The following is a 16113-nucleotide window of genomic DNA, read 5'->3' as shown; positions in this document are numbered from 1 at the left end:
AAATACATAGGATATACTCTACATGATCAGTCTGTGTGTGTCTGTGACCACATGTGTGTAACTTTACATGCCTAAAGTCCCATATTCCCCTAAAATTGGCTTTTTTTATGAAGTTTAGTTAGAGAAGAGAAACCGATTGAACAGGTCAAACATCTCAAAGTTTGGGCTGACGATGACTTTTTATGAGAAGATAAGAGAATAAATGGATCTGCAGAAAGAAACTACACTCTGGTACAGTAGGTGGCAGAATTACACCTCGAACGTTATCTAGCTGCGAACTGTCAACCCAAAACCCAAGAAGGAGAAAGTAGAGGAAGAGTCCAGTCCAGCTAACTGTGGCACTGGCCTGGCACTATGGCAGGGACATCAGAGGAGAAGCTCCAGCTGGTTTCCAGGCACATTAAACCTTTTCCAGACTTCCCAAAGAAGGGCATTCTGTTCAGGTAACGTTTAGGTAATTTCATCTCGTGTCACGGCTAGCAGCCGACATGCACCCTAGGTGTGTGGACTATATCATGTGCGATTTTATTGATTGTAGAATGGGGTATACATTTCGTGGTCGCAAGATTAAAGCCGAAACTGTATTTTGAAGATCAAAATGTTGAGGATTTGAATTGAAAATCAAAACTAGGAAAGCAATATCTGTAGGCTACATGCTCACATGGGAGGCTCTGGCTTCTCCTTCTTTTTGTTCTAATGGCGGATTGCAATCTTTGACTTTGAAGGTGCATACCGCCACCTACTGTACCGGAGTATGCAGGAATGGTTTCTTCTTCTTCTTCTTCTTCTTCTTCTTCTTCTTCTTCTTCTTCTTCTTCTTCTTCTTCTTCTTCTTCTTCTTCTTCTTCTTCTTCTTCTTCTTCTTCTTCTTCTTCTTCTTCTTCTTCTTCTTCTTCTTCTTCTTCTTCTTCTTCTTCGAGTTTTATGGCGGTTGGCAAACATATGTATGTGCATTACCGCCACCTACTGGAGTTTGATATCCTCTTCATAGTGCAATCTATTTATTGTTTCTAAGCGTGTTATTGAAGTTTGTGTGATGTACTGAAAACTTCTGTGTATAAATGTCATGTATAATGTATGTATAATGTATGTATAATGCAATGTGTTTGTGCCCGTACAGAGACATCTGTCCCATCTTGAAAGATCCAGCGGCGCTGACAGCAGTGATCGACCTTTTTGAAGAACACGTGAGGAAGAATCACCCGCAGGTTGATCTCATAGTTGGTAAGAAGAATGGAAAGCAAGCATACTGGTAGTGTAAACTAGTTTACCACATACCTGATGGTGTGCAGAGCTTTAAAGGTATAGTTCACCCAAAGACTTGAGACTTGACTTGGGTCTATTTGGGACTTGGACTTTGACAACTTGAAAAGGTTTGAGATCTTGTGTTTGTGTAAATTACTTCGATTGAAAGTGATGAGATTTGTTCCAGCAGACGACTGAATTTAAATTGTTTTCTGAATTTGTATGGAATGATTGAAGTTGAAAATGATTATAGAAATCAAACTCATAATGCTCTTACCAAGTTTTGTATCCAATTAAAACCATATCGCATGGAAAAGTCAATTTAGTTTTCTTTAATATATTGAATTGATACTGGACTCTTCTTGACTTGACTTGCTGTTGTACATTTAAACTTGAGACTGTCTGACATGGGACTCGAGCACAGTTGACTTGGTCACACGTATAATGGTAAATTATTTGGATTACATGTGTCAAAATGAAACAATCCACATTTTTAATACACTTCATTTTGATTTGCAGTACTTGTATTACTTGTACTTATTTACAGTAAAAGCTGTCATGAGGTATCGGCTGATAAATATTAGGCTGGTATCCAGCCCCTATGAATCGCATTTGGTAGTTATATATATATATATATATAAATGTGTGTGTGTGTGTGTGTGTGTGTGTGTGTGTGTGTGTGTGTGTGTGTGTGTGTGTGCGCGTGTGCGCGTGCGTGCGTGTGCGTGTGTGTATAGGTATGGATGCTCGTGGCTTCTTGTTTGGTCCTCTGCTAGCCCAGAGATTGGGAGTGGGCTTCATCCTGATCAGGAAGAAAGGCAAACTGCCTGGACCTACTGTGTCTGTGGCATATGATCTGGAATATGGCATGGTGAGGTGACACACGCGCGCAAACACACATTTTGTATGACATGTAATACAAAGCTCTAGCCTCCCAGTGATCGCATCATATTCCAGGCCTTCAGAGCAGAAGATATGTTTGTCTAGCACATACATGGGCAACATACGGCCCGCGGGCAATGGAATTGCAATTTTTTTTTTTTTTTTTTACAGTGAACTTGAACGCAACATGCAATATACCCGCTGAATAAGTGTCCAAATGTTCATGTCATTCTGGGCAATACTCTTCTGTTATAGCATTTCAGTCTGGAATATGGAATATCTTTCAATAATATTTATGACTAAAAGGCTCAAAGTAATCTCTCAATTTGAAGTAGAAATTTAAATAATTAACTTGTTGGTTTTGGATTTTTTCAGCTTCAAGAGTGCATTTTTGTTCTTGTGTGACCCTCAACACAGGCTTTGAGAATCCCGGGCCACTTACTGATACTTATGCTTAAATTAACCCACTCATATTCTGGTTTATTTCAAGAAAAACATTTCGGCTAGTGGAAATTCTAATTGGCTGGTAACTTTAAAATCTAGCAGCCATATTGGCAGGTGGTGAAAAAAGTTAATTTCAAACCCTGCAGGGAGAGCAGGTGGTGACATAGGAGTGAGTGAGGAAAAGGATCAAATATTGGTGGTTAAGACTGAATAATGACATCACAATTGTTCATTTAAAATGAGTTATTCCTCTAAACCTGGCTTCAAATGCCCCAAATTTTTCACGCTGGCGCCATTCAGCCCTCAGCAAAATCTGGTAGCGAGGAAATTTTTTTGTGGCCCTCTCTACCATCAAAGTTGCCCATCCATGGGTTACGGCATGACAATATTTGTTCGGCCCCCGGCAACAGTCTGGGTTTCTCATGTGGCCCCCCATGAAAAATAGTTGCCCACCCCTGGTCTAGCAGCATCATATTCCAGGCCTTCAGAGCAGAGGATGTGTTTGTCTAGCAGTGTTATTGCTGTTGTTCCAGGCAGAGGCGGAGGTCCAGGAAGACTCGGTGACTCCTGGACAGACGGTCCTGCTCATCGACGACCTTTTGGCCACTGGAGGTGAGAAATAACCTGCTGAGATCGGACCTACCCCTTTGCCCCGACACAGCACCCTTTGGTCGTATTGGTTGTTGTCTCTCCCAAAGGGTCCTCTCCTGTAACCTGACGGGCCAGGTGGTTTGTTACACACAACCAACCGGGACAAGGTATTTGGAAACTGTTAAGAAAAGGGCTGAACTGTGAACCTAGCCTATTTAACGCTTTCATAAAATACGTGTTTGTCTCGCTTCTTGCTGTCATCACACGCACACACCTAAATCCATAGCTGCCTCAGCGCTAGTCTCACAGTTAGCCAGCTGTAGATAGATATCTACGTCTGGCGCACAACTGTTGAAAGGTGGTTAAGGACCGCCCCCTAAGACTAAACCAAAAATGAGTGACAGACATGAATTGACCAACCACAGACCTCCTTATTTGTGTGAGGCAACTCGTGGGTGGTACATTTTGAACGATGCACCAATGCACGCAGAGCCGGACTTAACATAACTTACAATATAATAAAACATATAGACAGGTGGCCAAAAGGGCCTGATTGCATTACATCATACCTGATGTTAAAAGTAGAGTAGAGTCACTAAAGTGCAATGTGTTAAGCTCACAGCATGGCGGCGCTAAGGTGCAATATGCTTCAATCACAGATACATCAGACAGACAACATTGTAACACAGCAGCAATACATTAGACAGATTTTAGATCATTTAATAATGGCAGTACCTCCAGACGGCCTCACGACCGCAGACTACGAGTAACCACGGCAGCCCAGGACCTCCACATGCGAGATCGTCTGAGACCAGTCACCCAGACAGCTGATGCAACAGTTGCTTTGCAAAAAAAACTACGGATTTCTGCACAAACTGCACATTTTAGAGCAGACTTTTATTGCAACCAGCCCAAGGCACACCTGTGTAAATAATCATGCTGATTCTAAAAATTTAAATTTGCTGAGTTGCTTTTGGATGTAATCAGGTGTGTGTGTGTGTGTGTGTGTGTGTGTGTGTGTGTGTGTGTGTGTGTGTGTGTGTGTGTGTGTGTGTGTGTGTGTGTGTGTGTGTGTGTGTGTGTGTGTGCGCGCGCGTGTGCGCGTGCGTGCGTGTTTCAGGGACCCTGTTCGCAGGTTGTGAGCTGATGAAGAAGCTGCAGGCCGAGATCCTCGGCTGCCTGGTCGTCATCGAACTGAAAGAGCTGAACGGCGCTGCCAAGATCAAACCACATGCAGTCTTCTCCCTGGTCCACTACTGAAGACTGGATCAAACCACATGCAGTCTTCTCCCTGGTCCACTACTGAAGACTGGATCGCCACCGTCACACACCGGCCAAACCTCTGTCCTTCAGTTGAACATTGTGCGTTAGGTGCTGACTGAGGTTCACCCAGATTTATCATTTACATCAGGGACCATAATCGGACCACCAATCGGAAATTATGCTTTTTTTTTCAGACAGCAGATTTTCACGGATGGAAGCTTTTATACTGCTTAGGGAAAAACATCACATCAAGTTTATTTACATTTGATCTATTTAGAGGGAGATTTTATTTCACCATTACAATTTAGTACTGCATCAGTTGGTACTGAGCTGCTGCAGTGTCGGGAGGAAGCCCTGCCGACACATAGAACTGGATGGCTGATTACAGGCAAATCCGATTTGCTGCTAAAGTCATTAATCATCATTGTTACAGCGTTCCTGTCTCATGGTCATTGTCATGCTGAGTTTCTGAAGGCCAGAGCAAAGGGGAGAAATCTCCTGCTTGATTAGCTAGTTATGTGTCTCTGCATAGTGCAGTCCACGTCTGTCTATATGAGCCTGTCTTATGACTAATAATCTATACCAACAATCATCTTGATTGGTTTCCCAAATCTGATTTGGGAGTGTGTCCGCACTGCCACAAATCTGATTTGGGCAAGTGTTCAAGTCGGATCTGTGTGTCCAGATCAGATACAATGAGCCAATATACAATGTTTCTGGCAGTGTTTGCATGTCTGCTCTCTGCTCTTCAAGTCCCCGCCCCCTGCAAAAGACACGCTCAAATCTGATTTTGTGATCATCAGCGCGTCCACAGTGAAGTCACATCAGTCGAAAGCAGATTGGAAACTACCTCCATATGTGGTTTGGGACAAGTGACACAAATCAGACTTGGAGCATCCAGACTCATAAAACCAATCTGGATAGAATCATTAATAGGTCACTAAAGTTAACAAATCTGAACGTGGCCTAAGATGATGCTTTCAAAAATGTGTACTTGTTCTTGGGGTAAAAATAACCAACAGCAGGCTGGTACGGTAGCTTGTTTTTCTAACTGCTGCTGCTTTTGTTTTCTTCTACATTTAGTGAGAAGGAACACAAAGAGCAAACGCTATATATAACTCCAAGTGATTAAATGTATACCTGTATTTTTTAAAACTGTAGAAATCTGTATGCCCCAAAAAAAGCTCACCCAAATTCACATGTGTACATTATCCTTTTGCCATATCACACTAGTGGGTCTGAGAAGACAGTATGCGTGGTGTTTGATAGGGCTGGGTATTGGTTCAAATGTCAAGAATCGATTAGATTCCGACTCACAAGGTTCCGAATCGATGAATCCCGATTGGATTAATTTCAATATGGATTTGGTTAGTGATACTAAAACATGTTTTTTGAGCTGTAACCTGAATGACATGGTTGTCCAGTTATGTAACACAGGGGTTCCCAACCTTTTTTGTGCCAAGGACGGTACTCACCAGGTGGTGACAAAAGGTAAATAACAGCCTTTTCATCTGTCAATAAAGACACTTTCACAATTATCCACAGTGATTTGATTTCAGCCTATATAATTTCTAAAAGTAGATATTAATGATCAAACATTTCCATTTATGTAGCCTACAGTATTTGTTTTTGTTTCAACTACAAACATAAATAAACGTCAACTTGAAACTATGTTTCAACTACCACACAGCCTATAATATAGCCTATGTTTTTTTTAATAAAAAAAATCGATCTCGACATATGAATCGATATCAAAGGATTAAAATAAAATAAAAAAAATCGGAGAATCTATTTTTTTTACCAAGCCATAGTTTACGATGTAGGCACTTCTCACAGCCCGTGGATTTGTTTAGTCAGAAAGCGGTGTGGAAAGTGGTGCGGCGCTCTTTTCGTGCACACATGGTTCATACATTTGGCCCCAGGGATCAGTAGAAGTGAGTGTGTTGTGAGGTCAGAGATGCAAGCTGGGAATCCATTTCTCTCTGGTCCACAAATATGGTTTCTTTCAAATAAGTTGTCTTATGCCAATGCCACTTTTATTTTGGCCACTAAACTCCATAATAAACTTGTTTTTGACATCTTGAAAGAAACACATTAAACACATTTACTAGCATTATTTGTAATGACAGATGGAATTAGATATCACATAAGGCACATATCTTTCTTCTTCCAGTCTGACAAAGTGAATTGACTGTTAACCTGGTGAATAAAATGAATTCTTGTCCATGATGGAAATAAAATAGCCATACAAACAAACACATCAACATCACCCTCTGAACAATCCTCCAGTAGCAGAATCCAGGAGAACACATTAGGGCTTGAACACGCACTATTTCTGCATTAACATCCACACACAGGTTGATCAGTCCACTGATTTCAACATATCTGAACAGTAAAAACAGTAAACATAACTTCTACATTGTAGAATGTCCACCCCTAAAAAGACTGGAAGCCAGTAAACACACACACACCAAATGTAGTCTCAAAAAAAGGAAGAAAAAAATCCACATTAGCCACAGCTAATCAACTCCGTTTAGAACACAGGAACATTAAAATAAGTTAGGACTAAAGCATCTGGCTAGTCTCTCTTGACCCAGTAGAGGAAACGGGTCGGACCATTTTGAGGATGTTTGGGCGCAAATTAGTCCTGCGTGATACAATTTGTCTCTTTGGTCGACCGATCTCCTGTGTGATCTTTTTCTCTTTCCAGGGTTCCCACACCTTCAACATCAAATTTCAAGACTTTTCAATGACTTTCAAGGCCCAATTCCCCCAAATTCAAGGAGCCAACAGCATCGTTTGAGGCATGGACCAAGGTTAATTACTGGATCTCAAGGACCCGTGGAAACCCTGTCTTTCTCTTTTACACTTGGATGAAACGGGGGGTCTATTTTCGCCTGCTCAAACCACAAAGCTCAGCTGACTGAGCGTCGTCGGAGACACAGCTACTTGCCCCCAAGGCTTGTAATTCAAGTCATATTCAGTGACGTGCTCTAGAATCCCAGTTGAAGCAATGGCAACTTCACATCTCCACAGAGAGACTTGGCACAGATGAACGACATCGCCTTAAAAAACACCCAGAGCTTCTTCATTTAGCCTTTTCCTCTGATCATTACTCCTCTCTGACCAGTTGTGTCTGCGCGGATGAGGAAATCAGATTGGTCCGTTTGGTGACAGACGCGTGTGTCTGTCAACCCCGGAGGACGAAACCAAAACTCACGCCTGAAGTTTGTAAAACACGGACGGGGGAAAAAAGGGTCCCCAGAAATACGACCAGACCAGAACGATCAACTGATGAATACTCGTCTTTCTTGAGGTTGAATCGAAGACGTTTCTCAGCGTTTCTCCTCCTCTCGGAGCTCGGCGCTGAGTTTGTCCAGAACAATGTTCAACTCCGTGCTCTTGCTCAGCTTCAGGTAGAAGTCTTTCCTGATTGGATGGATCGTCAGCCAATCGGGGGCCAGCTCCGCCAGCAGCCGGAGGTGCTTCTCCATGGCACCTGCTCGTTGGAGAGGAAAGAACCAGTCAGTTGCTGGGATGGAGTACGAGGGGAAAAATACCCGGGAATCTACAGTGTTATAATAAGACGATGCCAACCTGTGCTGAGAGCAGATCTGTAGCTAGCCACCATCCTGTTGCAGGCCAGCTCCAGAACCAGCGCCGGTTTCTTCTCGGCCACAAAGACGTTTCGCAGGATCCTGGCGAGCTCGGCGAGCCGTGACATCATCAGCAGGCGTTCCTCCTGGGCGGGGTTTCGGGTCATCGCCGCCTGGAGCTTCTGGGCCTCCTTCGCCCGAATCTGATCACATCAAACGCCACAAAAGCGGTCAGCAAATCAACTCGTAACACTACGGCACTTAGGCCACATGACGAGCAGGATTACCTCCGATTGGTCAACGTCACTCCAAACACGCCGATAATGTCCATGTCACGAGGAGGAAAGGAGCCGCTGGACCTCATGTATAAATGTTGCGCGCACGCACAAAAAGGTCGCGTGCACTGGTTTTCACGGACAATACAGGATGTATAATAATAAACTTGACGTGCGAATGGGCGGGCCTTCCGCAAACTCTAGGCCAGGCGTTTTGGAGTTTGACTACAAAGTCCTGAAACTCACCAAATGCTGTAAAATAACATTTTCACTCCATTCACTGTTTATGAAGTAGTCTTATGAAAAACATTTAGGGTGCTCGAGAAAGTATGAAACGTTTCTTTAAGAATCAGACAGGATTCTTTATTCTGATTTACCATTTTGAACTACCGTAACCAAAGAACCCTGGAAGACCTGTCCTTATCTTGAGTGTACTACCTACCCTATCCAGCAGGGACTGAACCCTGGCAGACCTGTCCTTATCTTGAGTGTACTACCTACCCTATCCAGCAGGGACTGAACCCTGGCAGACCTGTCCTTATCTCGAGTGTACTACCTACCCTATCCAGCAGGGACTGGGACACTCCTTTGAGGGCACCGGGGGTTTGGGCTGCAGGAGCGGGTGAGGGGTTAAAGGTCGGGGCAGCGGTTGCAGGGACCCGGGGAGATGCCGCCTCTTTACCCTCCACTGCTTGATCTGCCGTCTTCAGAGCCATGGAAGCCAGAGCCTTCTCCATCTAAAAACACAGGAAAGAAAGAAAAACACGTTATTTTTTACAAGTAATTTGCAACGCTTCCACATCATTACATTTGTTTTGCTACTCTCATTTCCAATTAATATAACAACATTAATTCAACCTATACCCAGTTCATGAAAGCTGTTAGATTTGCTGGAATCACCTTGATAGTCAAACAGAGAAAAGACAAAGATGGATATTGTATTGTATTGCTTAGCAGTGTTGGGCAAGTTACTTTCAAAATGTAATATACTACATATTACTAGTTACTTCCATTTGAAAGTAATAAGTTACTTTACAATATTACGGTCTGTGTAGAGTAACTCGTTACTTATTACACTACTTTTGTATTACTTTTACCAAAACAACAGCAGCAGCAGAATGACATCGCCGCCCCGGAAACCATCCCCGAAAAATAATTTCAACCGCCTCGAAGTCAGTGTAAACAATCCAAAATTCTAAATGTTATCCTTTTCCTTTGTTATCGTCATCTATAGTGGTTATTTACATAAAAACACACAGTTTGATTAGGAAATGATTGTATCTTTTTTAAATATGTGCTTTGATTTAAAAAAAAAAAAATTAACCCAATTTTTAACATGAGTTACTTGACAAAGTAACTGGTATAATATTACTGAAATGCTATTTCCTAAGTAATAAGTTATATTACTGAGTTACTGCTAAAAGTAATATATTACATGTAATATGTTACTTTTGTAATGAGTTACCCCCCCAACACTGTTGCTTAGTGATATTGTACCTTGGGTGTCATGAGCGCACGGGCCTTGTCCAGAACCTGCTGGGCGGTGGTGAGCTTCTCTGTGTGGGGCGGCTGAGGCAGCGGGCTGAGAGACACCGTGGGCACCGTGTCCACGTTGAAACGAGGGTGCCAGCGGGTCACTTTGTCTTCTGGCACCGACAGCGGAGGAACCAATGAGGACAGGAAGGCCTGGAGACGGACAGATTATTAACCAATGAGACAGGAAGGCCTGGAGACGGACAGATTATTAACCAATGAGGACAGGAAGGCCTGGAGACGGACAGATTATTATTATTATCATCATCAAGTATAGAAGTCATGCAAGCAAAACCATATTGTGATATGACTTTTGCTGTTTTTCTTTTTCACGTTCATTGGTCTTCTATTCAATTCCAACCAGGGGAAAAAGTGAACAGCGAGCACACTCCAAAAAAGATATACAACTTCGGTGCAGGGCACATACAATATCAAGTGACAGCAGAAAGGCCAGCGCACAAAACAGTCATTTTAGAGGTTTAATACCTTAGTCTGGGTAGGGCAGCAGCACAGCAACAAACAGTTTTTGGCGCGCAGGCCTTCTTCAGTGTTGTCACAACACTTTAGCAACAGACATTCTATTAGTGTTAAGAAAGCAAAGTGAACAGGCCACAGGACTCAGGAGGCCACTGACCTTGTGATGCTGCTTGACAATAGAAACCAGATTGAGGTGGAAGATCTGTCTCCTCTCCACGAGACACGAGGCCGACAGGACGGGGCGAGCTTCATTCTGGTCTGCAATAAAAAAAAACTTCACTAGGAGCAGTCGGCAAAACTGCAGCGAGCAAGACGTTAATCTGAATATATGAATCGTTTTTTCTTCTTCGACTGGAAGTTATAGCAGGGTTCCCACTGTGACACTGGTGGTGTGTGTGTGTGTGTGTGTGTGTGTGTGTGTGTGTGTGTGTGTGTTCTGACCAGAATGAATGACAGGCTCCACAGTGAGCTGGTAGCTGCCCTTCTTGATGTTGTTGCTGAAGGTGGGGATGTTCTTCTCTTGCCTGAAGGTGTAGGCGTCGGGAAACACCATCTTTATCTGGCCGACGTGGCTCTCCTCAAAACGCCTGCGGAGAGAAAACGACAAGAGACAAACATCAGTTACTGACAGAAATGACAAGACAGCTTTTCTCATTCGTTTGATGGGTTTAGAGAGGCTGTGGAACCTCCTAGCAAGGTATCTGCAGGGTTTATTCAGATTTAGGCTAACACTTAAAGGCCGGCTTTACCGTGGGGAATATGAATATATATTAATTCTTAAAAAATCTTAAATTTCGAATCCGTTGAAATTTTTGAAATTGCTTGTTCACAGCCAGAGAAAAAAAAAAATGAAAAAAAAAAAAAAAAAAAAAAATGGGCCAGGTGACGCGTTTCGACGCGAAACGCGTCACCTGGCCCAATTTTTTTTTTTTTTTTTTTTTTCTCTGGCTGTGAACAAGCAATTTCAAAAATTTCAACGGATTCGAAATTTAAGATTTTTTAAGAATTAATATATATTCATATTCCCCACGGTAAAGCCGGCCTTTAAAGACCAGAATCAAATCTAAGACCAATTTCACATTCAAATTAAGTAAAAGAGAAAAGTCTGAACCCTCGTCAAAATTGGAGTCTGCATAAGCAGGATCATTTAGCCTACACCAAGAAAAGACAATACATGAGACCTCTGCAACTGTAACTAACGTAAAGGACGTAAAGGCTGCAATAAATTATATTTAAATAACTGGAGATGCAGACACACCAAAGGACAAACCATATAAACATACAATGCCTTCAGAAAGTATTCAAACCTCTCGTCTTTGTCCACATTGTTACAACCTGAATTCAAAATGGATCCGGCTTTTCTTTTCTTTATCATTGATCTACCACAAAATAGCCCACAATGCCAAAGTGGAATTTTAATGTGCAAAGTTTGACAAATTATTAATTGAAAATAAAATGTTTTAGGTCCGAAGGCACAGTAAATACACCCCGTCGATGGAGACAAAACTCCTTCCACCTACTTGTGCATCATGTCCTGGACGCCCTGCTTGATCTTGACAAAGGTGGCCGTCTCTGATCGGTTGTACAGTATGCCGACGATGGTGTCCATGCTCCTGAACATCTCTGCCAGCAGCTTGTACGGGTAGGGCAGGGACAGGCCCGGGAGTCCCGGCTGGGCGAGGGTATGGTAGCGCTGGTAGGCTGGCAGGGTAGCACTGAGACAAGGGGTGGGAACTGTTAGCATCACAGCTCCTGGAAAATGTTTTGTTTCGTTCCCTCAACGGTTTGCCTTTTGTGAGTCTAATATGTTGCTTTATGTAGTGACTGTGTGCAATGGAATGGAACAACAGCAACTCTGTTTATGGTCAGACAAATTTCTCTATTCACCTTATGTTCACACCTTACAGTGGGCCAAATTCTTCCGGGTCCTTTTAACACTTCCGGCGGTCACGGCGCAAAATAAGAGTTGTTTTTGAAAAGTTGTGTTTGTAAAATAAAGAACGTAGCCTACTACTTTGAGCTCGGTACACAGCAAGCAAGCGAGTCTCCACTGTTAGCCAGGTCAGATAACGTTATCATCGACAATGACGAGCACTTTCTTGTAAAACATACCTGGACTCCAACAAAGAAAGCTTCAGATAGTTTTCTCTCCTCCGAGTTGCGCTCGAGCCACTTACGTCTATAAGACCCGCAGACGTTAGCGTAATTCCCTGGAATGCGAGACTTAACGAGCCAGTTACATGGCGTTGCATTCTTAGACATTTGCCGTTTGCTTTTATTTGGTATGTTACATACAATTGGCTAAATTATTAGTTAATTCAGAGTTAGATGATATTGGAGCAGCCAGTCATTTTATTTTTAGCCGGAAGTTTTGATACGGCCACACAACCGGGTCAAATGGGCGTGGCTACATAAGGTGAATAGAGGACAATGAATTGTATTTTGACTCGAACAAAACGACCCGAAAAGGGAAGATCATTCTTTGGTTGAACCCCCAAATAGAACAACTGATATAGCATGATGTAAATTACGTATATCATGTAGTATGGTATATACTTTAGTGATGTACATGTATGCATATGATGGTATGTAAAGCCCTTTGAGACCTGTTTGTATAATAAAGGTGATTGCCGGTACTTTGATACTTGGCAAAACAGATCCGTTTTCCACATTCATCGGCTTGCATTTATTAACATTGAGCAAAACGTGTTCACTTCTTTTCTGATTGTGGTTGTGTGTTCACCTGTCTTGGGCTTGTGTGTCAGTCTGACCGCTCTCCTCTGCCTCTCTGTCCTCCTTCCTCCTCTGGGCTTTAGCCGCTAGCTCTTTGGCTCGTGCGACAGTGGCCTTCGGGGCTGTGGCATCGGAGGTGGGGGTCTTGGAGATGGATGTGGTGGTATTGGAGATGGAGGTGGGGGTCTTGCAGATGGTTGTGGTGGTCTTGGAGATGGAGGTGGGGGTTTTGAAGATGGGCGTGGGGGCAGGGGTGCTCTCTGGTGCTGGGACAGCTGAAGAGGAGGAGGAAGAGGATGGGGGGAGTGGGGAAGGAGAGGCAGCACCGGACAGTTTCTCTGCCTGTCTCTTGATCTTCTGCAGGCGTGACTTGAGGGCCGCAACATCCTCTTTAGAGAGTGTCTGAGAGAGAAAGAGGGGGACAAGGTGTGCTGTGTTAAATTTGGGGCTCTTTAAAAAAAACTGCACTGTATCAGTATCAAAATGCTGATTTCCCACTACCTTGCCCTTGCTGGCCTGTTCTCCAATCTGTTTGCTGGTGACTTTGCCATGGTTGACTGGCTTCTTCGTCTCATTCTCAGCTACAGCAGGCGGCGGGGTTGGAGGCCTGGCCACATCACTGACCACTGGCTGGTCTGCAGTCTGCACAGACAAAGCAAGAGAATAAAAACAAAGGCATATAAATAAAAGACATGATAGTGATCAAATCTAATGTCTCAAAACAGGATAAACTAAACAACGGCCACCAATGGGACTATGTTAATGGTTAAAACGGTCACATGACCATGATTAGTAGGCTATGTGAATGGCTCACTCCAAAGTTAAACGGTCACATAACCCTGATCAGTATTCGTTTTGTCTTCCCTTTATGAAGGTTGAAAATTAACCTGATTGTTAGAAATGCATGGAAAAAAATGCAATGTCATTATCATGAATAATGTCTATTTTAATTGCCAATATCTCACACACGCAACATTTTAAACAATAAGCCTCTTGACAGTGCAAAGAAAATTATCACACCAAATCACATTCAAAAATCTGTCTGCTGCCTTTCTTGCCAACAACAAACAGTAACGTTACATCATAAGTTATTATAACATGACATCTTCTAAATCATTATACAATCTTCGATTCGGCATAAAATCAATAACACATATTTGTTCCCTTATCGTATTGAAAAGGAATGTTTGGTCATTCAATCACTTGAACGCGGAACTTACAAGTGGTCCTGGTAAAATAAAAATTAGAGGACTTCATTGAATCTCAAATAGATTGTTACACGACAAGGTAACATTTGGGGGATTATGCGCTACGTTCATGTGAGAGAATCGGGGTTCTAAATAGCAAGTTACCTGTTGTGTGTCTTTGGTGAGGACCAGCTTCTTCCTGGCCGACTTCCTCGCAGCTTTCTCCGGGACTTTGGTCTTGGTGTGGCCGGTCCGGGCCAGCTCCAGCTGCCGTCTCTTCTTGGCCGTGCTGTGCTCGGCAGTGGCTGAAAACAATGCAGCTCCGAGGTCGAACTCTGCGTCGGCGGAGGTCCGCTTCGGTGTCCGGGGACTGGCGGGGCCGGAGGGGACCGTCGGCTCTGCCTGGCTGGTAGCCGACTCCTCTCCACTGAACCCGGCTGCTGCCTCGTCGATAACTCGGAGGAACTCTTCGTGCACGGAGCTTGAACAAAGGGACACAGCGGTTGTTTTCGAGCTCGCTTCTTTGTTTTTAGACCGGGTGGATCTTGTCCTCGCCTCGGTGCAGCCATGTTTGTTGCTCACAACACCGCTAGGTTGCTTTGCTAGTTTCTGACCGACGTCGCCTTTCTTCCTCTGCGAAAAGAAATCGGTAACTCGAGCCTGAGACATGATCCTGGTGGCCGAACTAGACTGCAGGAACAGCGTGAAGAGTCCCCAAACTTCTACCACCAGAAAGACGGTAAAGACATAAATAGTATCTAATCTGATTGATCAACACATTCTTCATCAACACAATAAAAAGTAGTACAAGTTCCCGCGGAATCCGGTAAACCCCGCCTCCATACCACGCTCCAGATGGTCATTGCGGGCTGTGATTGGTCAGAAGGCAAAGGGGGCGGTCTTTATTAACCTTACGTCATCACGTAAACAATTACAATTAAACAAACAACTCGTGACAACTTTATTTATCCGAAAATTGCTTGAACAATAATATAAAAGCAAACAATAAGACCAAAAAGTATTGTATTGTATAAAGTATTGAATGTAGAAATTCAGTTGATGGCATCACTTAATTTGGCCCCTAGAGGGCGCCATTGACAAACATACGGATGCAATGTAATTCATGTTTTTAAGCAGTAGCCTATAATAGGCTCTGGCACCATTTCTGAAACTGCAGTAGCCTAATCATTTTGAAGTTGCAAGTACTCAGATATTTTAGAAGTACAGAAGTAATACCACATTGTAGAAATACTTTGTTACAAGTCAGTGCTGCATTGAAAATGTTAGTTAAAAATTACAACAGTATTAGCATCAAAATACACAGTACCAAAAGTAAAAGTAGCCTACTTGTGCAGAATGGCCCATTTCAGAATAATATAGCCTAATATATTATTGGATTATAATTATTGATGTGTTGTGTTCATCACTTTAATGTTGCAACTTGTAAATGTGGAGCTAATTTAAATGTATTCACATGTATTTTACATAGGCTATTACTTTACATACTGCTGGGTAGTTTGTGAATTTCTCCTAGGGGACCAATCTGTTTATTGATTATACTGTATTTTGTATTGTTAATCTGAATCTGCAATGTAACTAGTAAAGCTGTCACATAAATGTAGTGAAATAGAAAGTTACAATATTTGCCTCTGAGATGCAGTGAGGTAGAAGTAGCTAATAGGAAGTAGAATAAATAATACAAATTTGAGATACGTGTACTTTATTTGAGTATTTCTATGTTCTGCTATTTTATTGCCTGGTCTTATACAGTCTATGTGCCTGGTATTAATTATACTATTATATATATGTTGCCTGGTATTAATTATAGCAGAAAATAGAAATATTCAAATAAAGTAGTGACTTCTACTTCCTAAGATACTTCTACTT

General features: G+C 42.7%; 2 protein-coding genes across 2 annotated transcripts; one reads left to right on the top strand and one right to left on the bottom strand.

Annotated features, from left to right (window-relative positions):
* Nucleotides 1-310: 310 nt before the first annotated feature.
* On the top strand, nt 311-5936 carry aprt (adenine phosphoribosyltransferase). Its single transcript, XM_083658686.1, has 5 exons — nt 311-443; nt 1121-1224; nt 1983-2116; nt 3105-3183; nt 4283-5936. The coding sequence occupies exons 1-5, from the start codon at nt 355-357 to the stop codon at nt 4420-4422; spliced, it is 546 nt and encodes a 181-aa protein (XP_083514812.1). The 5' UTR covers nt 311-354; the 3' UTR covers nt 4423-5936.
* A 605-nt stretch (nt 5937-6541) lies between these two features.
* cdt1 (chromatin licensing and DNA replication factor 1) lies at nt 6542-14895 on the bottom strand (the record flags this gene model as incomplete). Its single annotated transcript, XM_083658591.1, has 10 exons — nt 6542-7924; nt 8023-8224; nt 8857-9033; nt 9794-9982; nt 10464-10564; nt 10748-10893; nt 11827-12021; nt 13050-13441; nt 13541-13681; nt 14392-14895. The coding sequence occupies 10 exons, from the start codon at nt 14893-14895 to the stop codon at nt 7761-7763; spliced, it is 2211 nt and encodes a 736-aa protein (XP_083514717.1). The 3' UTR covers nt 6542-7760.
* Between the last annotated feature and the right edge of the window lie 1218 nt (nt 14896-16113).

This window comes from Poromitra crassiceps (genome assembly GCF_964638095.1).
Source record: "Poromitra crassiceps genome assembly, chromosome: 22".
Lineage (NCBI taxonomy): Eukaryota > Metazoa > Chordata > Actinopteri > Beryciformes > Melamphaidae > Poromitra > Poromitra crassiceps.
The sequence above is the reverse complement of the archived record's forward strand: the minus strand, read 5'-3'. Positions and strand labels throughout refer to the sequence as shown.

What these genes read in the sequence shown, in the direction of transcription:
- aprt (XM_083658686.1), top strand. Translation starts at nt 355, where the DNA reads ATGGCAGGGACATCAGAGGAGAAGCTCCAGCTGGTTTCCAGGCACATT. An exon ending in AAGAAGGGCATTCTGTTCAG is followed by an intron (nt 444 to 1,120) that starts GTAACGTTTAGG and finishes GTGCCCGTACAG; the next exon opens with AGACATCTGTCCCATCTTGA. An exon ending in ATGATCTGGAATATGGCATG is followed by an intron (nt 2,117 to 3,104) that starts GTGAGGTGACAC and finishes CTGTTGTTCCAG; the next exon opens with GCAGAGGCGGAGGTCCAGGA.